The sequence below is a fragment of the Muscardinus avellanarius genome, assembly GCF_963383645.1.
Source record: "Muscardinus avellanarius genome assembly, chromosome: 1".
Lineage (NCBI taxonomy): Eukaryota > Metazoa > Chordata > Mammalia > Rodentia > Gliridae > Muscardinus > Muscardinus avellanarius.
The window spans coordinates 66,419,598-66,442,294 of NC_137786.1; the positions used below are offsets into that span (position 1 = coordinate 66,419,598).

The 22,697-nt window shown below is 37.2% G+C and overlaps 1 protein-coding gene across 9 annotated transcripts in view; it reads left to right on the plus strand.

The window, feature by feature from the left end:
- Positions 1-11,520: 11,520 nt before the first annotated feature.
- The window catches only part of TENT2 (terminal nucleotidyltransferase 2), a gene marked incomplete at both ends in the record, with an annotated part of 54,718 nt that continues 43,541 nt past the window's right edge, over positions 11,521-22,697 (plus strand). For 4 of the 9 annotated variants that reach the window (XM_080709766.1, XM_080709772.1, XM_080709768.1 and 1 more), the window contains 3 exons: positions 11,521-11,657; positions 12,099-12,188; positions 14,210-14,447. In XM_080709766.1, coding sequence (XP_080565892.1) covers positions 11,521-11,657; positions 12,099-12,188; positions 14,210-14,447 — 465 coding nt within the window. The remainder of the gene's footprint in view (positions 11,658-12,098; positions 12,189-14,209; positions 14,448-22,697) is intronic. The other 5 variants (XM_080709767.1, XM_080709769.1, XM_080709770.1 and 2 more) reach the window with 3 other exon arrangements.

Here is a 22,697-nt window from a genome sequence, read left to right on the forward strand (position 1 = left end):
AATCGTAAGGCTTTGAATTTGTACTGATCAGTTGCCAGTAATAGTGACATTAATTTGTCGATGTGAATAGGCGCACTTATGTCTGAGTTGGACATGTAACACATAGACTCCATGTGAAACATCATTTTTCAGTTATTTAAGAAATACTCATTTAGAATCATGTGACTAGATTTATTTTTTTTAACACTTGGATGGATAAAAAGGAATGTTCTGTTCAAAACCTGACAGTCGATGTGACAGTAGGTGAGCTGGATTTAGAAATTGAACTTTTTCTATTGTGGAGAAAAAAAGTGTGAGGGGATCAGAGGTATATGGACAAAGTGGATAGGTAACTTGGTTTAGTCGGTACAGATGCAATTTTTATTCTAGGTATGTCTACCTTCCAAGGACTGACTCCTCATGAAGTAATTATGTAACTTTGAGTGTTCTGTAATTTGTTGGAGGAGAGGGCAAGTTGGTTACAGAAAGTTGAGGTTACAAGTTATAGGACCAAATACTGTATCACTAGGGAAATACTTTGTAAACTTATTGTGTTATTACCTTGCCTTATGTATGATTATTTATAAATCTGCATGATTTCCTATTGGATCAAACGTATTCAGGAAGCAGTCTATAAGGCTTTAAAATTAGTTTGAATTTACCTATATTTTATAGTTAAAGACCAAAAAAATGCTGTTTTATTTTTATTTTTTACTTTTTGTGGTAATAATTAAACCCAGAGGCATTCTACCTCCGAGCTATACCCCCAGACCGATTTTACTTCTTATTTGGAAACAGGGTCTTACCAGGTTGATGAGAGTCTCACTACTTGCTGAGTCTGTCCTTGAACCTGTGATCCTCCTGTCTCAGCCTCCCAAGTACTGGGATTACATGCCTGTGCCACTACACCTGGCTTAATTGCTAACTTTTTTTTATTTTTGGTGGTACTGGTGGTGGAACCCAGAGGCTTTCTACCTCCAAGCTATACTCCCAGACCTATTTTATATTTTATTTGGAAACAGGGTCTAGGTTGCCAAGAGCTTCACTAAGTAGCTGAGACTTGCTTCGAACCTGTGCGATCCTCCAGTTTCAGCCTCCCAAGCGTGTAAGGATTACAAGCCTGTGCCACCACACTCGGCTTAATTGCTAACTTATTATTATTTTTTTGGTGGTACTGGGGTTCCTGGAAACCCTTCTACCTCCGGGCTACACTCCCAGACCTATTTTATTATTTATTTATTTATTTATTTATTTATTTTGCGCGTCTGGGGATGGAACTCGGAAGCATTTGACCTCCGAGCTGTACCCCCTGCCCTAGTTTTTTTATTCTTTGCTTTGAAACTGGGTCTCACTAAGTTGTGGAAGGCCTCACTAAGTAGCTGAGGCTGTTGGCGAACCTCGATCTTCCCGTCTCAGCCTCTCGAAGCCTGGGATTACAAGCGTGCTCCACCACGCCCGGCTCTATTTTATATTTTTATTTGGAAACAGGGTCTCTTAAGCTAGCGCGGCTGGCTTCGAACCTGTGCCATCCTCCTGTCTCCACCTCCGAAGCATGGGGATTACATGTGTGCGCCACCACTCCCAGCTAATTGCTAACTTTTAAAGTAAGAAAAATAGGATAATGCCAGCCTCAATTTTATTTATCACAAATTGTGAGAATAATATTTTGTATAGTTTATGTCTACTTAGTGAAGAGGTTTTTTTAGTAATAATGTAAAGACTTTTTTGTGGTGCTGGGGATTGAACCTAGGGCATTCTGTCTACAAGCCACCCCCCCTCCCCCAGCTCTATTTTTCATTCTTTATTTTGAAACAGGGTCTCACTAAGTTGCAGATAGCCTCACTAAATAGCTGAGGCTGGCCTTGAACCTGTGATCCTCCTGTCTCAGCCTCCCAAGTATTGGGATTATAAATGTGTGCCATAACGCCAGAGATTGGGGAGCATTTTATGACATTGGTTAAATTATTTAAATTCACTAGGAATGATTTTCTTCACTTTGAAGGCTGACCTGGTTAAGAGACTTGAAGGGCCAAGATTCCTACTGAGGAGAGCCTGACAGATATTTTGTTTTGGAAGGACTTCAAAAGTGTCACTGCTTATCTGAGAATTTTGGATAGGCTAAAGTTTTGGGTTATACTAGATATCTGCCCTAGAGTAAACTTTTGGCTGTGGAATCAGTCTAAGCTTTTAAAAAAGCCTGGGATAATTTGGTTATTAACTCTGTAGAGCAGATGTGGGCCACACTGCATCTTTTGATTTATACTTAGTTTGGATTTGGTCATGTTATGGGGTAGAAATAAGGTGAGGTTGGGCTCTTAAGTCATTTTGTATCATCAATTTGAATGCACATATAACATAAGGACCTTATTTGGGTTCAGAGGAAAAACACAGTTTATTATTTATAGATATAAATAAAAATGTCTGTGAATGGATTAAACTGTGACTTATTTAAATAAACCTGAAAACAGCATTTTAATTCTATTTTTTAGGTCATATTCCTTTGATTAGGTCTATAGTATGTGCATTTGAACAAAAGTAGATATCAAGAGAAATTCATTACATTGAGTCATATTTAATGTAATTTCTTAGAAATTTTATAAAATATGAATTACATTTTCTGGGAAGATAGGTCAGAAAAGCCAATTAAAGAAGACCAGGTTTGACTCTTGAATCTGGCAGTCCATGATTATTCAATGTGCTTTTTTTTTGTACTGAAGGCTGAACCCAGGGACATTGTACCTCTTGAAGTACAATGCTAGTCCTGTTTTATTTTTTTATGTTGAGACTGGGTCTAGCTAAGTTGCTTAGAGTGGACTTAAACCTGTGATTCTTTTGTCTCAACCTCCCAAGTGTTGGGTTTCTGGGCATGCACCACCCACCATGTCAAGCTTTGAATGCACTAGGATTCCCTAGAATTCTCTTTGGCAATATATGTGTCCACATCTTCTGAGCAGTGAACATGAGAGAGCACAGGTCAGTAGATACTGATATTTGTTCTTTTATTTTCTTTTCCATTTTTCAGTACTGGGGATTGAACCCAGTGGTATTCTACCTCTGAGCTATAGCCCCAGCCTTATTTATTTATTTTTGGTTCTGGAGGCTGAACTCAGAGGCATTCTACCTTCAATTTGTACCCCCAGCCCTATTTTATATATATTTATATTTATTTTGAAACAGAGCTTCACTAAATTACTGAAGATCTCATTAAGTTGTTGAGGCAGCCTCAAACCTGAAATCTTATCTCAGCCTCCTCAGTGCTGGGATTATAGGTGTGTGCTACCACACCCAGATTTGTTTTACTTTTTATATTGAAACAGGATTTCACTAAATTTCTGAGGGTCTTGTTAAATTGCTGAGGTTGGTTTCTAACCTGAAATCCTCCTCTCTCAGCCTCTCAAGTATTGGAATTATAGGTATGCACCATTATACCTTGAAGTCTTTTCTTCTTAAAAAAACAAACAAAACAATCTCCTGTAACAAGACGTGAGGGCTTGCTGAAGAAAGCTGATAATTCTTCTTAGAGGTAGTAATTTGGTCCAAATTAAATATTCAGGTAGCCAGGTGTGGTGGCGCACGCTTGTAATCCCAGCATTTGGGAGGCTGAGACTGGAGGATCACGGACAGCCTCAGCTACTCAGTGAGGCCCTCCACAACTCAGTGAGACCCTGTTTCAAAAATAATAAAAAATTGGGCAGGGGGTGTAGCTCGGAGGTCAAATGCCTCTGGATTCCATCCTCAGACCTGCAAAAAATAGGTAAATAAGTAAATAGGCATTTGGAGTAAGATCAGTAAGATCTCATGATGATCCTCATTATAGACTTCTTTTTGTAATCTGTGATGCATCCTGGACTGGTGGATCTCACTGTCTGTAGCCAACCTAGGGAGTACTAATCTTATAGAATTAAAAAATAAGGAACAAAGTTTGTATAAGTGATTTATTGACTTCCTCCTGAATCTCTTAATCTTCTGTTGTCTCTTCCAGTTTTTCCAGCTCCCCTATTTTTAATCCTCAGAAGCAAAACTACTTTCTTTTAACTAGCTAATTTTTATTCTTCTTTGTTGTTTTAAGAGAAAAGCTTCCATAGCTCATTCTTTCTATTTACACTTACCAAAAATGAAGATTGAGCACCTTTTTATGCCCTCTCATCTTCTATGTATATATACACACACAAATTGCCATATATAAATATATAATAAATGTAACAAATATAATAAATGATAATGAATATCATAACTCTTGTTTAAATTCCTATATTTAATGATTGTTATTGTAAGAATTATGCAACTGGTTATATTTCCTTTTCTCTGTTACCTTTAGAATGTTTTTTTCTGTAGTTTAGTAGCTTATTTTTAGGTAGCTGCTTTTCTACAATTCTGTAATTATTTAGGACTCTGGTCAAATACATCAGATTATCTAGCAGTTGATTATTTTTTCTCCAGTATCTTCTTGAAATCCTCCATCCTTCTGTTTTAATTTTGAGCTGTTTACTACTCTTTACCATCATCTGGGTAATTTACTTTGTTTTGCTCTATATAGGATCGCCCTTTTCTTACATCCCAAGTTTTCTTTTCACCCTACATGTCAAAATATCTTTATTATTCCTTTTATCGGTAGCATAGCTGAAGATATATAGTTTGAGAGCATTTCCGCCAGAGTTTTGAAGGCGTTAGTCTGTATCTTGTAGTTTCTGCTATTGCTATTGAGAAGTCCAAAGGCATTTTGATCCTTGACTTTTTGTTCTTAACATTTCCTCCTCTGGAACATTTTATAAACTGACCTCCCATATTCTGGAGTTTTATCATATATGCCTTAATAATGTATGTTTTTTTTTTTTTACTGTTTTATATTTATTGGGTTCTCTTTCTCTCTTTCTTTTGTTCTTTCTTTCTTTTTCTTTCTCTTTTTATGATATTGAGGAATGACCCAGGGTGCTCTATCTCTAAGCTATGCTTGTGGTCCTTTTTATTTTGAAACGGGGCCTCACTACATTGCTAAGGTTGGTCTCAAACCTGTGATCCTCTGTCTCAGCTTCCCAAGTAATTGGGATTACAGGTGTGTGTTACCATGCTTGGTCTTTTTAATCTAGAGATTGGTGTCTTTTAATTCTGGACTTTTTTTTTGTTTTGTTTGGTAGTTTCCTTTGTATTTTTCTCTCTTCTTTCTGTACATTCTATTACAGTGTCAGATGTTGGACTACCTCGTTTGATTGTCTGTCTGTCTGTCTGTCTGTCTCTTTGGTTGGTCATATTGGGGATTGAACCCAGGGCTTTTTGGCCTCCAAGCTATATCCTGGTCCTAGTTTTTATTTTTATTTTGAAACAGTCTCACTAGATTACGGAAAGCTTTGCTAAATTGCTGAATTTGGCTGCAGATACTCGATCCTTCTGTCAGCCTCCCAAGTACTGGGAATACATGTGTGCGCCACCACACCCATCTTTGATTCTTTTTTATTTCTCACCTGTTGACCCGCCTATCTGTTGCTCCTACCAATTTTTTCTTTTCGTCCCCCCCACCCCAAGTACTGGGGATTGAACCCACAGATATGCTATACTCCCAGCCCTATTTTTTTATTCTTTGTTTGACTTTATCACTTAAGTTGTGGAGGGCCTCACTGAGTAACTGAGGCTGGCCTTAAACTTGTGATCCTTCTGTCTCAGTCTTCCAAGTACTGGGATTATAAGCATGCTTATTCTTTTTTTTTTTTTTTTGAAGATTTAAAGAAGTTTATTAAAAAGATAGAAATACAGGAGATAGTTACAGCCCCATGCAGCCCCATGCCAGAATGGCATGGGGGGAGGGTGGTCTGAGCCGATTCATCACCCCCCCATGCTTATTCTTTAAAAAAATTTTTTAAATTTGTTTTTGGTGTGTGTGTGTGTGTGTGTGTGTGTGTGTGTGTGTGTGAGAGAGAGAGAGAGAGAGAGAGAGAGAGAGCGCGCGAGCGCGCGTGTGCCTCTTTTTGTGTTGCCCAGGATATAGTTGAACTTAATTCTTTTTTTTTAATTTTTTTTATTTTTTTTATTTTATTGGTGCACTGTATTCATACATCATAGTAGGATACATACTTTTGTAGACATACATGCACACTTTTCCCAATCAGCCCCCACCCAATCCCCACCCCATTCTCTCCCTATCCCTCCCTCCCATGCTTGGCTTAGTAGTTGACATTTAGTTTATGGCAATTTATCTAAAATTAAAAATGATAATCTCACATAACAGTTTCATTTGTCTGATACCAAGCTTTTGATGACTTAAAGATAACATTTCAATATTTCTTTTTGCTTTCTTTCTTACCAGAGAATATTTTTTTTCTATTTTTTAGGTGAAACTATCATATATTTATATATTTATTTTTCAGAAAAAAAATCTATCCTAATATGGAATATGGACTCTAGGTACCCAAAACGATCTTGAAAAAGAACAAAGCTAGAAGATATATATTTTCTGATTTCAAACCATATAAAGCTACAATAATTGAAACAGTGTAGTACTATTCTAAAGGCAGATATATAAACCATTGGAGTTAAATAAAAGCCTAGAGTTAAATTCTTCCCTATATTGTCAAGTTATTTTTGACAAGGTTTCCACGAACATTTGGTGGTGGAAATATTAATCTTTTAACTAAATATTGTTAAAAAATAATAATTACATGGAAAAGAATAAAATTGGACCCTTACCTAATCCCATATACAAATATTAACTCAAAATAGATAATAGACCTAAATATAAATCTTAAGACTATAAACTTTTAGAAGAAAATCTGGGTCATTAAACCTCACAACATTGAAATTGGCAGTGATTTCTTGGATATGATTTCAATGGCACAGGCAACAGAAGAGTATACAAACTCCCTAAAAAATAAAAAAAATATTGTATATCCAAAGACAATGTAAGCAGAGTTAACAGTTACTAATAGAATGGGATAAAATATTTCCAATTGCTATATCTGAAGGTATATTAATATTCCAACTAGAAATCCTAAAAATTAACAACAATAAAGGCAAACAATACCCTTTAGAGATAGGTAAAAGACTAACATAAATAATGAATCTCCACAGATAACCAATCTTAGTTGTCTGTTGGATGGAAAATCTTGTTTCTCTAGTTCTGGAGTGTGTTACCTATTTCTTCTTTGTGGTTAATCTCTTTGAGTATTTTCTCTAGTGCTGGTTTTGAAGACAAAAATTCCTTCAGTTTCTGTTTGTCATGGAAGCTTCTTATTTCTCCATCTAATTTGATAGAAAGTTTTGCTGGGTAGGAAATTTTTGGCTGGAAGTTGTTTTCTTTCAGAATTGGGAATATGTTACTCCAAGCCCTTCTGGCTTTCATAACTTGGTTTGGGAAGTCTGGAGTGATTTTAATTGGTTTGCCTCTGAATGTCACTTGGCCCTTTGCTTTTGTTGCCTTTAAGATTCTCTGCTTGGCTTCCTCAGTGGTCATTTTGACAATTATGTGGTGTGGGGATCCTCTTCTCCGATCCTGTCTAAAGGGAGTTCTATAAGTTTCCTGGACCTGTGTATCAATCTCTTGCTCTATGTTTGGAAAATTTTCTGCTATTACTTCCTTGAAGAGATTGTTGATCCCTTTGGTTTCACTTTCTTTTCCCTCCTCTATTCCAATTATTCTTAGGTTAGCTCTCTTAAAATGGGCCCATATTTCTTCAATATCAGATTCCTGCTGTCGGATATTTTTTTCTAGATTAGAAACTATGAGTTCATTTTTGGATTGCTCATCTTCTAAGAGCGAGATTCTGTTCTCCATGTGTTCTAATCGGTTGTTTGTGCTTTGAATTGAGGCCTTTACTTCATTAATTGCATCCTTTATCTCTTTTTGGCTCTCTCTGAGTTCTTTTCGAAGCACCTCTATTATTTCTACAGTTATTTTCCTGATTTGATCTTCTAGAAGTCTCTGATTTTCAGTTTTATCAGGTTCTTTTGTTGTGGGGTTGTGGGCATTCATTTCTCCAGTATTATTCCTCTTTCCCATGATTTCGGATGTTTGTGCCTTCTCTGGGTTCTTCCCTTGGGTCACTATGACTTCACTTAAGGTGTTCTCGATCTCGAGTCAGTAGTGTCTCAGACCCCAGTACTCCTTTACTGGGTTGTATCACAGAGTCTCCAACCCAGAGAGTCGATAGAGGCTGCTTTAGACTGTGGGTGGTGCCAGGTTGCACGTTCTCTTATGGTGTGATATCTCTGCCACCGCCCCTCCCCCACTGGGTCAAGTCCCAGGGAGTACAGTACTGGGATTTCTCCTCTGTGGCCCGCAATTTGACTCACTGTTCTTGAGTACGCAGATGTAGCTGTACTGGTCTCGCTGAATTCGGTGCTGCTGCCGCCGGTGGCAATATGGCGCCGCTGCTACGCCCTCTGCTGTGGGGCTGGCGTTTTTCTTCTTGGTTTTGATTTCTACTCTGAATCCCTGCAGCGTGTGCTGAGCTCGGCCACTGGGAGCTTTAGGTGCCCTCTGCGCGGAGAAATCCCACCTGGCTGTTCCGCAGTGGCTCACCTCGGCTTGCTGTAGCCGTCCCGTGAATTCGCCGGTGCTGCCGGCAGTATGGCGCTGCTGCCGCGTCTGCTGCATCCTCGGGCGCGAGGCCGGTGTATCTCCTCTGTGGCTCTGTTCTCAGTCCGCTTTCTCTCTGGAGCCTGGTGATTTTTTGTTTCACTGGTGATGGTGTTTTCTGGCTATGAAAGGCGCTGATTTTGTGGTAATGGAGATTTGTTGTTAGCAGGGCTCTTAAGCCCCACTTTTCTCGGTCGCCATCTTCCCGGAAGTCGAACTTAATCCTTTGTTTCAGCCTCCCGAGTTAGTTGTGATTATATAGGTGTACACCATTATGCCCAGCTCCTTATTGTTCTTTCTAATAATTTTCTTCAGTGTTTACTTTTACTTTTTACTGTTAGTCTGCTGGTTATTTCTGCTTTCAATTTTGTTCTTCAGTTTTTTTTTAATTTTTTACTACTGAAAATTGAATCGAGGGACACCTTACTACTGAGCCACATTCGCAGTTCTTTTATTTTTTATTTTGGGACAAGGGTCTTGCTAAATTGTCCAGGCTGGTCTTGAGATTTTAATCCAAATGCTTCAGCCTCCCAAGTAGCTAGGATTATTGGTATGCCACCAGGCCCAGTTTATTGTACTTATTATTTTTGTGGTACTGGGGATTGAACCTAGGAGTATTTTACCTCTGAGCTACACCTTCAGCTCTTTTTTTTTTTTTAACTTTGAAACAGGGTTACTGTGTGCTGATGTTAATGCTGTGATCTTCCTTTCTTAGCCTCCCAAGTACTGGGATTACAGGTGTGTTTCACCACACCTGGCTTATTTGACACTATCTCTGTTTATTCTCATATCTTTTTTCCCCCTCTTGTGATCAATTGTCTCTTTTAAGTGAGAGCTACTAGAAGTCTATTTGGAAGCTCTATTTGTAGGTAGGGCCAACCAACTTTCATGTAGGTTGATCTGGTAGCTAGTTTGACTTTTCCTTGGTTGGACTTCCAACTATGTTATAGTTTCTCTTGTTACTATGTCACATAGTTTATCTCTCATTTTTTTTTGGAGAAGAGTTTTCTAATTGCTTGCTTTGGTAGGTGACCTGGGAGGTCCCATTTTTACACTTTGTACACTTAAATTTTTTTTTCCCTGTTGTACTAGGGATGGAATCCAGGGGCATTCTACTTCTGAACTACACCCCCAGTCCTATTTTTTTTTAGTTTCTTATTTTGAAACAGGGTCTCACTAAATTGCAGAAGGCCTCACTAAGTAGCTGAGGCTGTCCATGAACCATGATCCTCCTGTCTCAGCCTCCCAAATTGGGATTACAAGCATGTGCCACCACGCCCAGCAACTTTACTTAATTTTTTTTTTCTTTTAATTTTTTTGCGGTACTGGGTATTGTGCCCAGGGGTATTCTACCTCTGAGCTACACTCCCAGCCTTAATTTCCATTCTTTATTTTGAAACAGGGTTTCACTAAATTGTAGAGGGCCTCGCTAAGTAGCTGAGGCTGGCCTTGAACCTGATATAATCCTCTCGTCTCAGCCTCCCAAGTATTGGGATTACAAGGATGCACTGCCACTCTTGGCTTGGTATGTTTTCTTACCCCATTCTTTTTTTTTTTTTTTTTTTTTTGGTGGTACTGGGGGTGGAACCCAGAGGCTTTCTACCTCCGGGCTATACTCCCAGACCTATTTATAGTTTATTTGGAGACAGGGTCTCACTAAGTTGCTGAGAGCCTAGCTGAGGCTGGCTTTGAACCTGCGCGATCCTCCTGTCTCAGATCCTCCTGTCTCAGCCTCCCAAGCGCAGGGATTACAAGCGTGCACCACCACGCCCGGCTACCCCATTCTTTTTAAGTCAGTATCCATGTTGGATCAGTCATTGCAAAGAAAGACCATCATATCTCCTGCCTAGGTCAGTAAAAGGTTCAAATTTCTTCTTGAAATTTTTCTTAATTCCTATGGAATGGATCCCTCTTTTATTGGAAATCTTATATAAATCTTATATAAATTATGTAGACTTTGAGAGAAAACTTAGGATTTTATAAATTGGTAGGTGATAAAAACTTCTTTCTTTGTTTCATCAGATTTGTAAGATCTAGGAAACAGATTGTCATTGTATGAATGGGATTGAGAATATATGTAAGAAACTGTGTTATTTCATTAAATGTTTCTCTTGAATTTTTGAATGATTTTTAAAATTATTAGAGTATGTGGTGATAATATTGTTTTTAAAAAGATTTGTTGATATTAGGAAAAATTTACTAGGGTATATTCATCAGAAAATTAGAAACATGTATTTTGCTATTATTTGAATAATATGTTTAATCTAGATTTAAAATTTATTATTAGTTTTTTGTCCCTACAGTAGAATTTAAGAGACCTGTTTAAAGTTTTAAAAATAACTGCAAATAAAGTTAACTTAGTAACTAATTTTTTTTGTGTATGTGTGTGGTACTGAGGGTGGGACCCAGGGGCTTTTCTACCTCTGGGCTATACTCTCAGACCTATTTTTTATACTTTATTTGGAAACAGGGTCTCACTAAGTTGCTGAGAGCCTCACTAAGTAGCTGAGGCTGGCTTTGAACCTGCGCGATCCTCCTGTCTCAGCCTCCCAAGCGCAGGGATTACAAGTATGCGCCACTACGCCTGGCCATAACTAATTATTTTAAATAGCAGATAATAGTTATGAGAACGTTCACCATCTTATTTATTTATTTATTTATTTATTTATTTATTTATTTATTTTTGGTGGTACTGGGGGTGGAACTCTGAGGCTTTCTACCTCCGGGCTATACTCCCAGACTTGTTTTATATTTTATTTGGAAACAGGATCTCACTAAGTTGCTGAGAGGCTCACTCAGTAGCTGAGGCTGGCTTCAAACCTGTGCGATCCTCCCGTCTCAGCCTTCCAAGCGTGGGGTTTACAAGCATGCGGCACCATGCTGGCTTCACCATCTTTAATTTATAATAATTTAATACAATCTTTTAAAATTATTCTAGGTAGAAGAATACATGTTCACTTTCAGTGAACAGGAGCATGTTCCCAAACTCAATTTTGGGTCGCCCGCCCTTCACTCCAAACCATCATCACCACAATAACTTCTTTGCCCTGTCACCAACTCTTTATTCACACCAGCAACTGATAGATGCTCAGTTCAACTTTCAGAATGCAGAGTAAGTATAGTTCTCTTTTGGACCATGTTGTTTTATATTTTCTGTTTGACATAAAATTTTTATTGTGAAATGCTTTATGGTAGAGAAAATATTTATACTTCTTTTTTTGTGTGTGTGAGTCTGGGGATGGAACCCAGAGGCATTTGACCTCTGAGCTACACCCCCTGCCCAGTTTTTTATTCTTTATTTTGAAACAGGGTCTCACTGAGTTGCGGTGGGCCTCACAAAGTAGCTGAGGCTGTCCTCAAACTGCATTCCTCCCGGTCTCATCAGCCTCCCAAATGCTGGGATTACAAGCGTGTGCCACCATGCCTGGCTGAAAATATTATACTTCTTATTTTCTTTTGGTCAGTATAGTATTTCGTTTTATGAAGTTGGTTTTTGTTTTACAGGAAAAATAATGTATATGACTACTGTTGTTTGTTTGTTTGTTTTTGGTAGCTTGTCTAGAGCTGTGTCATTACAGCAGCTGACATATGGAAGTGTCAGTCCCATACAGACCTCAGCATCCCCATTATTTCGAGGAAGGAAGTAAGTAGTTCTCAATGATCTTAAAAAGAAAATTTTGCAGTTCTGAAAACTATAATAATATATCTTGTATAAAATTGTATGGGCACTGTGCCCTAGGTTTTGTTTTCTGGGACCCTTGCAATTAGATCAGTAGTAACAGAATCTTAAATATTTTGTGTGTAAAAATGTTAGGAATTCCTCAATTGATTTATTCCTGCCTTTATAAAGTTTCAGATGGAATGAAGCCATATTTTTTCAGTAAACTGCTTTTTATTTTTTATTTATTTTATTTATTTTTATTTTTATTTTTTTGGTGGTACTAGGGGTGGAACCCAGAGGCTTTCTACCTCCGGGCTATACTCCCAGACCTATTTTATATTTTATTTGGAAACAGGGTCTCACTAAGTTGCTGAGAGCCTCACTAAGTAGCTGAGGCTGGCTTTGAACCCGTGCGATCCTCCTGTCTCAGCCTCCCAAGCGCGGGGATTAAAAGTGTGCGCCACCACGCCCGGCCTAGTAAACTGCTTTTTAATTGAGATTTTTGAGCCAAATCAAGATGGCCTACCGTATTTATTTGTTTGGGCTCCCATAATGAAGAACTACAGACTGGTACTGCTGGCTTAAGCAACAGATGTTTATTTTCTCACAATTCAGGAGGCCAGAAGTCCAGATCATGGCATCAACAGGTTGGTTTCTTCTGAGGCCTCGCTTTTCTTATAGATTACCACCTTCTTACTGCGCCCTTATGTGTTCATCCTTTTGTGTTTCTGTGTCCTCATCTCTCCAAAGGACACCACTCTTATAGGATGAGAGATCATCCTAAGAGCCACATTTGAGTTTAATCTGTATAAAGGCCCTGTCTCTAAATATAGTCACATTCTGAGGTTCTGATTTGGGATTTTTGACCTTCAAAAATTTTTGAATTTTTTTCTCTTTTCTTCTTTTTTTTTTCTTTCACTACTGGGGATAGAACCCAGGGGTATTCTACCTCCATGCTATACCCCCAGCCCTGATTTTTATTTATTTTGAAACAGGGTCTCACTGAGTTGCAAAGGGCCTTACTAAGTAGCTGAGGCTGGCTGTGAACCTCAATCCTCTTATCTCAGCCTTCCAAAGGCTGGGATTACAAGTGTGTGCCACCACGCCCAGCTTTGAATTTTCTTTTTGAAAAATATTTTTTTAAATTTTGAATTTGAAGAAGATGCAATTTAGCTCATCATACTTTCTTTCTTGTAAAGTTTACTGTATACTTTTTTGTGTTATCTAAATCTTATACAGATAAGGTTCCATGATAACAAATTTTAGTGAAAACTTCTAAATGGCCTAAAACTTTCTAAAAGTCAGGAGCCAATCAATATATCACAGATTAAGTATATAGAACTTGAGAGGTTTTTTTTTTTATTAAAATAGCATTTGGTTATATTTGTATAATAATGTTATTAATTTAAAACCTATGTAAACATTTCAAAGCTTTTTTGTCTAAAAATAATACTGTAGCTGAACATGGTGGTGCACAGCTGTGATGCTAGTACTTGGTAGGCTGAGACAGAAGTATTGCAGATCTGAGATCACCCTTAGTAACATAATCCTATGTTGCTAAGACTTATCAACCTATCAAGACCCTGTTTCAAAACAAAACAAAACAAGGGCTGAGGGTGTAGGTAGGAGGTAGGATGCCTCAGATTTAATTCCCATTACCCCCCTCCCCCATGCACACTAGATAAGAATTAGTAGTTACTCACTATGTCTAGACATTAATGAACCTTTGGAGCAGTTCAAATGCAGAAAATTAATAGCCCCAATCTATACATACAATTTTTTTTAATCTATATGCATTAGTACTATTTATGTTTTCTGAGGTGTTTGAAAGGTATTTCTTGTTCTGAAAATGAATATTTTTAAGTTCAACATGGAACTAATAATGTGGCCTTTTGAAAGAATTATAATATTGTGATCACATGTTATGATATTCATGTGTTTTAATTGTTTTCTAATGTCAGAAAGTTGTATATTTAATCACTAAGGTATATACTTGTTTCCAGGAGATTAAGCGATGAAAAAAACTTTCCTCTTGATGGTAAACGCCAACGTTTCCATTCACCTCACCCAGAGCCAACTGTAGTTAGTCCTATAGTGCCTTTATCAGGTGAACGAAGATACTCAATGCCGCCATTGTTTCATACGCACTATGTACCAGACATAGTCAGATGTATTCCACCTTTTCGAGAAATACCATTTTTAGAACCCAGAGACATCCCACTGCCTGAGGCCAAAGATAAGGTAATAATGCAAGTTTTAGTTTTGCCTTTTGGAAATTTAATGTAAATAATATATGAAAATAAACTGCTTAAAAACTATTTGATTGAACTTTCTAAGTATTTAATTTTTGTTAGCTATTTTATCAAAGTATGGCTGTTATGAGTCAGATTTTCCCTGATCCATAAAAATTTGGGATTAGAGTCTAAAACATTTGATTTTTTAGTTTACGAAACTCTCTTGTTACTTGTTCTTACTATAGGAAAGATAGTTTTAATATGATTATTATAATAAAGTATTCAAAAGTGCTTGTTTTAGGGTTTTTGTGTTTATTATAAGGATTTTAACATGCCAAAATAGAGTATTCAGGAATGTCAGAGGAAGGAATACATCCAGAGTTATATGAGCATGAAAGATTTATCAAGCACATTATTTGTAATGCTGGACACAGTGGTGCATGCCTCTGATCCCAGTGCTTAGAAGGCTGAGACGGGAGAATTTTAGATTGAAGGCCAGTGCATAGTAATTTAGCGAGACCCCGTTTCAAAATTGAGAATAAAATAGGTCTAAGGGTGTAACTCAGTTGTAGAATGTTCCTGTGTTCAATCCCCAGTACCACAAACAAAATAAAAACTAACAACAAACTTATTATTTGTAAAAATAATAATAGTAATAATAATAATAATGAAATGTAACTTTAAATAATTATTATTGGAAATTGATATTTTCAGCATTGGGAACAATGAATTATTTAATGCTTAATAGTAGAAGAATATTTTTCCTTCTCCCATATTTAGTGAAAGGTAAAAAAAAACTTCTAGGTAATTGGAAAAAGTTTCTGATATAAATATCTCCATTCTCTTGGATTTTCTTTGGCTTGCACTTGCTGTATTTCAAAGCTGCCCCACTCTTGAGAAGTAGGACATATATAGGCTAAAGAAAACTAAAGAATATAGTGACTTTGTTTTACTCATTTTTGGATTTCTAGCAACCAGTGCAGGTCTGGAACGTAGTAAATGTACAGAATATGATAGGTCAGAAAAGTAACACCTATTTCATTTCCTATTCATGCTGCTTTTAATTTTTTAATTGTTCTCTGTTCTTTAATTGAGTTATGACCATATCTTAAAATTTGCTCTTTTTAAGTATAAAATTCAGTGGATTTTAGTATATTCACAAAGTTGTGTGACTTATCACCACCATCTAATTCCAGAACATTTTCATACTCCCCAAAGAAACTTTGTACTGGAAGTAGTCATTTCCTTTTCCAACCCACAACAAATACTATTTTCTTTTGGTTCTGGGGATTGAACCCAGGGGTATTCTATCTCTGAGTTATGATCCCTGCTCTTTTTATTTATTTATCTTATTTTGAAATCATTAAGTTGCTAAGGGTCTCACTGAGAGATAGTTCATAGGAAAAGTGATGGAATGTGGGAGTAACAATGTAGGGGAGTCCAGCAGAGAGAGAAGCATGAGTGGCTTTAGTGATTTGATTCTGGGTTACAAACAGAGATAAGGGGCTGAGATATTTCATTGAACAAGTTGGTTGAGGAAATAATTAAGAGATATTTGAGACTGTGGGAAAATTTTTCACATTTTTGCTCTTGAGAAAGGCATTAGAGTTTTCAGGAAACAGTGCTAGAGAAGACTACTCAAAAATTTCTGTAACCAGAACATTATCAAGAATAATAATTGACAGCTTGGGAAATAACTTGATCAGACCAGGCATGCTTCTTAGCAGGACTGGGTGCTGCTGCAGGGGATTTAAAGATACACAAAATAAAGTTGAGATACTAGTTCATGGTGGGCACTGACACAAGACAGTTAGAAAATGGAGCTCTGAGTCAGTGAGGATGCTCTTCAGGTAGAGACAAAAGGATATGTACCAGTACAGAACTGTGAGGCACAGACTAGGAGTGTGCTTTCTTGGGCAGTGATCCTACATTCGAATGATTTTTAGTTGCCTTAGGATTGATCCATAGGGCTTCTGTCTGTGCAGGAACCATACTGAGGGCTCTGTTTTTCTTTATTTGGAGGTAATCTACAGTTTCTGTTCCATGTACAAATCACCAGGGAACCTAACTTTCATGTTTCATTGATACCATCCCCTTATTTTCCAATCATTTATAAACGTATTGATATTATAGAAAAACATTTTGTAACTGAACTGATTGTATATGTTTGGAGTTCAGAAGTAAGGTGAAGGCCAGAGCTATGGGTGCCAAAGACATAGGCCTTAAAAATGACATTTGAAACTCCTGAAGTAGAAGTGATTATTTTATTTTATTTTAGTACTGGGGATTGAACCTAGGGGCATTCTACCTCTGAGCTACACTCTTAGCCCTATTTTTTATTCTTTATTTTGAAATGGAGTCTTATTAAATTGCGGAGGGCCTCACTAAGTAGCTGAGGCTGGCTGCAAACCTGTGATCCTGCTGTCTCAGTCTCCCAAGTACTGGGATAACAAGCATGCATCATCATTCCTGGCTTTGATTTTTTTATTTTAGTACTCAGCAGATATTTTTGAGTGATAGGCATGGGAGATACAATGTTGTACTAAATATAAATGGTATCTTTACCATTTACATACAGATCAGAGGGAGAGTCATTAAAAACTAATCATGCAAATCAAAGTTTTATTTATATGATTGTAATTGGTATGAAGGAGAATTACAGAGTCCTGAGAAAATATGGCGTCTCAGGGAAGGCCTACAAAGTAGTGTCTGAAGGATGAGCTAGGAGTAGAGAGTGGTGGTGGGTGGGATGCTTTAGGGAGAAGAAATGGTATGTTTGAAGATTCTAACTCAGAAAAGACCATGGAATGTGCAATGAACTGAAAGTAGACCCAGGTGAGCTAGAGTTTGGTAAAGTAGAGGAAGAGTGGTTAGAGGTATGGTAGGAGAGGTAGGGAGAGGGAGATCATGCAGAGACTCTTAGTCCACTTTGGTCTTTAGTCTAAGAACCACAGTAAGTTATTGAGGATTCTGTTTTGTTTTTAATAAAAGGAAGGAAGATGAATTAAAAAGGTTACTTTGATCGCAGATTGCAGTGTTGAGAGCAGGTTAAGCTTGAGCAAGCTTGAATGCAAGGAAGTTACTGTATTCCAGGTGAAATGTAATGGTGTCTTGAATTAGGAAGTGCTTGTGTTGAAGGTGAAGAGAAAGTGATGGGATTAAGCTATATCTGAGAAGTAGATTGATAAGATTTGATGGTGCACTAGATTAAGATGTTTAAACCTCTCCAGGATTGCTGTTTTAGGCCACCTTCCTTTGGTGTTGGAGGGGTGTTCATTGTGTCTTAGGATGGCTAGCAGCACATTAGGTGCTATCAATCCCCACATGTAACAATGGAAAATATCATAGCCATTGCCAGTTGTCCTTTGGGGGACAAAATTGTCTCTGGTTGAGAACTACTAGATTAGATAGAGAAGGTATGAGGATTACTTTCAAGTTTCTGTCATCTGATACAATTGAGTGCAGTCTTCAGTGAGATAGATCACAGTGGAAGAGGAACAAGATTTATGCATGAATTGAATAGAGATTGCCTCATGAATTCTGTGGCAATGTTGCTTTTAAGATGCTTTTGAAATACCAAATTAGATATTTAGACATGATAGTCTAGATGTATACATCTAGAATTCAGAAAGTGTTGATGAAAAATGCACATTTGGTGACCATCAGCATACAGATGGTAGTTGAAGCCAACAGTTTGTATATGATTGTCTAGGAAGAGAGCCTGTGTCCAAGACTGACTGGTGTGGGTTGAGGAAAAAAAATGGAGACTAAGTGTATTCATAATCATAACCATTTTGGAAAATTTGGCTGTGAGTGAGGAGCTGAAGGTGGGAAGTTGGGACAAAAGCTTTTTAAAGGACAGTTTCCAACTTTTAAAAATAAACATTAGCCTGAAAAGAACAACCCATGAATAAAGTTTTCTGGAAGGTGGAAAATGAACAGGTTCAGTGTATAATTGGAGTGATTGGCCTTAGCTATGACTTAGAAAAGCTCTTTGGAACTGGGAGTTAAGAGGAGAGGATAGGTAGAAGAAATTGGAGGTTTCTAAATAAGGTGGGAAGAAGTAATGGAGTACTCATGGTTTCTTTCTTGCCTTCGCTTTGAATTACCATGCAAGGTCATCTGACCTTGAGTGTGGAGAGGATGATGTGGGATGTCAGGGGTTTGTGAGTAGTGGAGGTTATAGATACAGTCACTAAATTCAGGAAATGGGACTAACCAGAGGAACAGTGGGGAAGGTTTGAAACACTACCTGCTGGTGATGTAGAAGGCTCACCTAAGGTTGGTAATAATAAATTTATTATTAATAAAAATCAGTCATCTTAAATACTTGGAGGTTTCATGTTTTATGTTTTGTAAAACCAGAGAATTGAATTTTAAAATGAGTACCTTCTGAGTTTTAATTTTTTTCTTAGTTTTAAAATCTTTTGTCAGCTGGGTGTGGTGGCGCACGCTTGTAATCGCCCCGCTTGGGAGGCTGAGACAGGAGGATCGCATGGGTTCGAAGCCAGCCTCAGCTACTTAGTGAGGCTCTCAGCAACCTAGTTGGACCCTGTTTCAAAATAAAATATATAAAAAAATAAAATATAAGAAAGCCTCTGGGTTCCACCCCCAGTACCACCAAAAAAAAAAAAAACAAAAAAAAAACTTTTGTCTGTTTTTCAAGTTTCTATTTTAACAAACAGAACTCTTTAACTTGGAAATCTGAGCTACTTTTCTGATTTTTAACTTTTATTTTACTCTAGCTTTCAGGTTGAATATATGGTTTCCTGCACAAAAAAGAGCCGTTAGGGAATCAGAGTTATCCAACCTTGTGAATTCCATCTATTTTAACTGTTCTTTGGAAATTATGGTTAGTTGAAAATAAGTGAATCGATTTTGAATTTTGAGTTGAGAGCAGTTAGGCTGAGTTTGTTGGTACTGATGGTAAAGTAAAAAGATGATTGTGAGGGAATTCAGAATTTATTGTGTATTGTTTAATTTTAGAAATGTAAATTTTATGGAGCCTCTTTGCATCTTTGAAGAAGGAGTTTGGGGTTATTTCTTACATATCTCTAAGGGCTCTGTTCATTTGTTCCTTTCTCCCCCATCCATCTATCCTCTTTTCTTTCCTTCTTTTATCTATCTACCTACCTGTCTAAGCTACATCCTCAACCCTTTTATTATTATTTTTATTGTTTTTTTGAAACAGGGTCTGCTAATCTGCTGAAGCCGGCCTTGAACCTGCAATCATATCTTAGCCTCTTAAATACTGAGATTACAGGTGTGCACCATCATGCCTGGTTAGACTCTATGTTTTGAATTTATGTGTCTGTCAAAAATTTTTGAAAACCACTGAGATGTGAGTTTATATAGAACACCTAAACCAGAATCCAGCACACACACAAAAATCTAGTAAAAAGTCTTTTTTTCTTTCCCTTTCTCTTTTTATAAGGAAGTTCTTCCTTGGCCAAATTTAGAAAGTAGTATGTGCCTAAAAACAATCAAACTAAAGGAAAAAAATTGGTAATCTAAACTGCTTTCTTAGCATGTCAGTTTATAAATTAAGAAGGTTCTACATTGTGTCCATACACAAAAATGTAGTAATTTAACCTGCTAACAAGGAGTGAGCTGTTTTAGGCATTGTATATTTCTAACTCTGTTTTATTTTAGAATTTGATAATTTGAAGGGAAATGGAATTCAGCATCAAGACTGAATTTTAGACTTCGGTTATACATTTAGCTTTAGTTACTGTATTTATTTGGGTGCTGGGGATTGAACTCAGGTCCTTGTCCTTGTGCATGCTCAGCATGTGCTTATGTCACTAAGATACATCCATCCCCACTAGCTTCATCTTAGTAAATTAGCACCAGCTCTTTCTACAGTTACGTGTGTGACAAAGATTAAGGAATTGAGAGACTGAGGCATTGCCAATTTTTATTGAATGCTTATGAGTTAATGACCTGTTTTTTGAACCATATGTAATTTTATTTGTCCTATTTTGAAACCTCATTGCTAATTTATGTTTGTTGTTTGTAAATAGCACTTATATTTAGGCAAAAACTGTTATCATTTTTCATATACTGTGGTATATGAGGTCATAGTATTTTTAGTTATAAGATTTTTTTCACTTTCTCTTACATGGGGACCCAGTTAATAAGGACAGGTTGCCAAACTGATAGAAATATTCCATAAAAGTTATCCCTTACGTTTTATATGTTGATAAATTGTAATACTTTTAAACCTAACTGTACCTTATCTTCTCTTAAAATGGTTTGTGTTGATCTCAGATGATTATTTTATTGGTAATTTAACTTAAACTTGATTTAAGGAGGGCAGGTTATTATCTTTTTTTTTAGGAAAAATGAACATTTACATTTGGAAGAAACATTTAGTATATTGAAGTGTATAGAGATAAATCTTTTTGTATGGTTTTGAGCAGATAGTTTTTTTTTTTTTTTACTTACAGTGAGAAATAAATTGCTTCTGTGATTCTTCTTCTTCTTCTTCTTTTTTTTTTTTTTTGTGGTAGTGGGGTTGGAACCCAGGGGCATTGTACCTCTGAGCTACACCCCAGCCCTGTTTTGTAGGTTTTTTTTTTTTTTTTTATTTTTATATTTTGAAACAGGGTCTCACTGAGTTGCAAAGGACCTCGCTAAGTAGCTGAGGCTGTCTGCGAACTGTGATCCTCCAGTCTTTGCCTCCTGAATGCTGGGATTACAAGCATGTGCCACCATGCCTGGCCTGTGATTAATTTTAAAATAATCTTAGTAGGCATTCTAAACAAGTAAGTAGTATAGCAATTTAAACAACTTTTAAGAGCTGGGCGTGGTGGCGCACATTTGTAATCCCCGCACATGGGAGTCTGAGACAGGAGGATCTTGCAGGTTCAAAGCCAGCCTTAGCTACTTAGTGAGGCTCTCTGCAACTTAGTGAGACCCTGTTTCCAAATAAAATATAAAATAGGTCTGGGAGTATAGTCTGGATGTAGAAAGCCTCTGGGTTCCGCACCCCACCCCCAATACCACCAAAAAAACTAAGGAAAAAAAAACTTTAAGAATGATCTGCTGTGTGTGTGTGCGTGTGTGTGAGTGTCTGGGGATGGAACCCAGGGGCATTTGACCTCTGAGCTACATCCCCTGCCCTATTTTTTATTCTTTATTTTAAAACAAGGTCTCACTAAGTTACGGAGGGCCTCACAAGTAACTGAGGCTGTTTGTGAACCATGGTCATTCAGTCTCAGCCTCCTGAATGCTGGGTTTACAAGTGTGTTCCACCACACCTGGCTTCAAGAATAATCTGCTTAATAGAGATTGTTGGAATAATTTTTAAATTAAAAACCAGGAAATATTTACCCTGAAATGAAACAAAATTAAAAAAAATTCTTGAAGTGCTTTTTGCATAGTTAGCATTACATATGTGATGTGATTATGTCACATATGTAATTTAAACCAGGTAAATTTCAAATCACATACCCTGTTTTTTTTAATTTATGAGAACCAGCTTCTGAAATATGTCTTTAAATTAGGCAGCAGAAGGCTCTAAGGCTTTCTTCAGCATATACTTGGGTTTCTTTTTTTTCCTTTTTTCTTTTTCTTTTTCTTTTCTTTTTTTTTTCTTTCTTTTTTTTTTTTTTTTTTTTGTGATGCTGGGGATGGAACCCAGAGGCTTTCTACCTTCGGGTTACACTCCCAGACCTATTTTCTATTTTATTTGGAAACAGGGTCTCACCAAGTTCCTGCGAGCCTCACCAAGTAGGTGAGGCTGGCTTCAAACCTGTGCAGTCCTCCTGTCTCAGCCTCCCAAGTACTGGAAGTACAATTATGTGCCACCACACCCGGCTACATGGATTTCTTTTGAGGTTTTGTTTCATCCGGGCTCTGTGTGTCTGTTCTAGGGCAAAGTAACATGATATGATAACCCAATTGAACGATTAGACAGCGAGGAAAATTCTTTAATTTAAAACCTATTAGGTCCTTGTTATAGTAGCCATTGGAGTGGGAGGAGGATGTTTCCATAAGTGCAGTAAAGGGAGAGGAACAAATATAAGGAATTTTCATATTTTCCATGTAATTATAAATTTTTTCACATTTGAACATTGCTTTAAAGAAAATTTATTTTGTTATCAACAAATAACTGAGGACTTACTATAATTTCTAGCATTACGTGGATCTGCCTAATTCTTTAAACTAGGAATTGGCAAACTTTTTCTCCAAAAGACCAGATAGTAAATATTTTAGGCATGCAAAAGGATCACTGTCTCTTTTCATCTGCTTA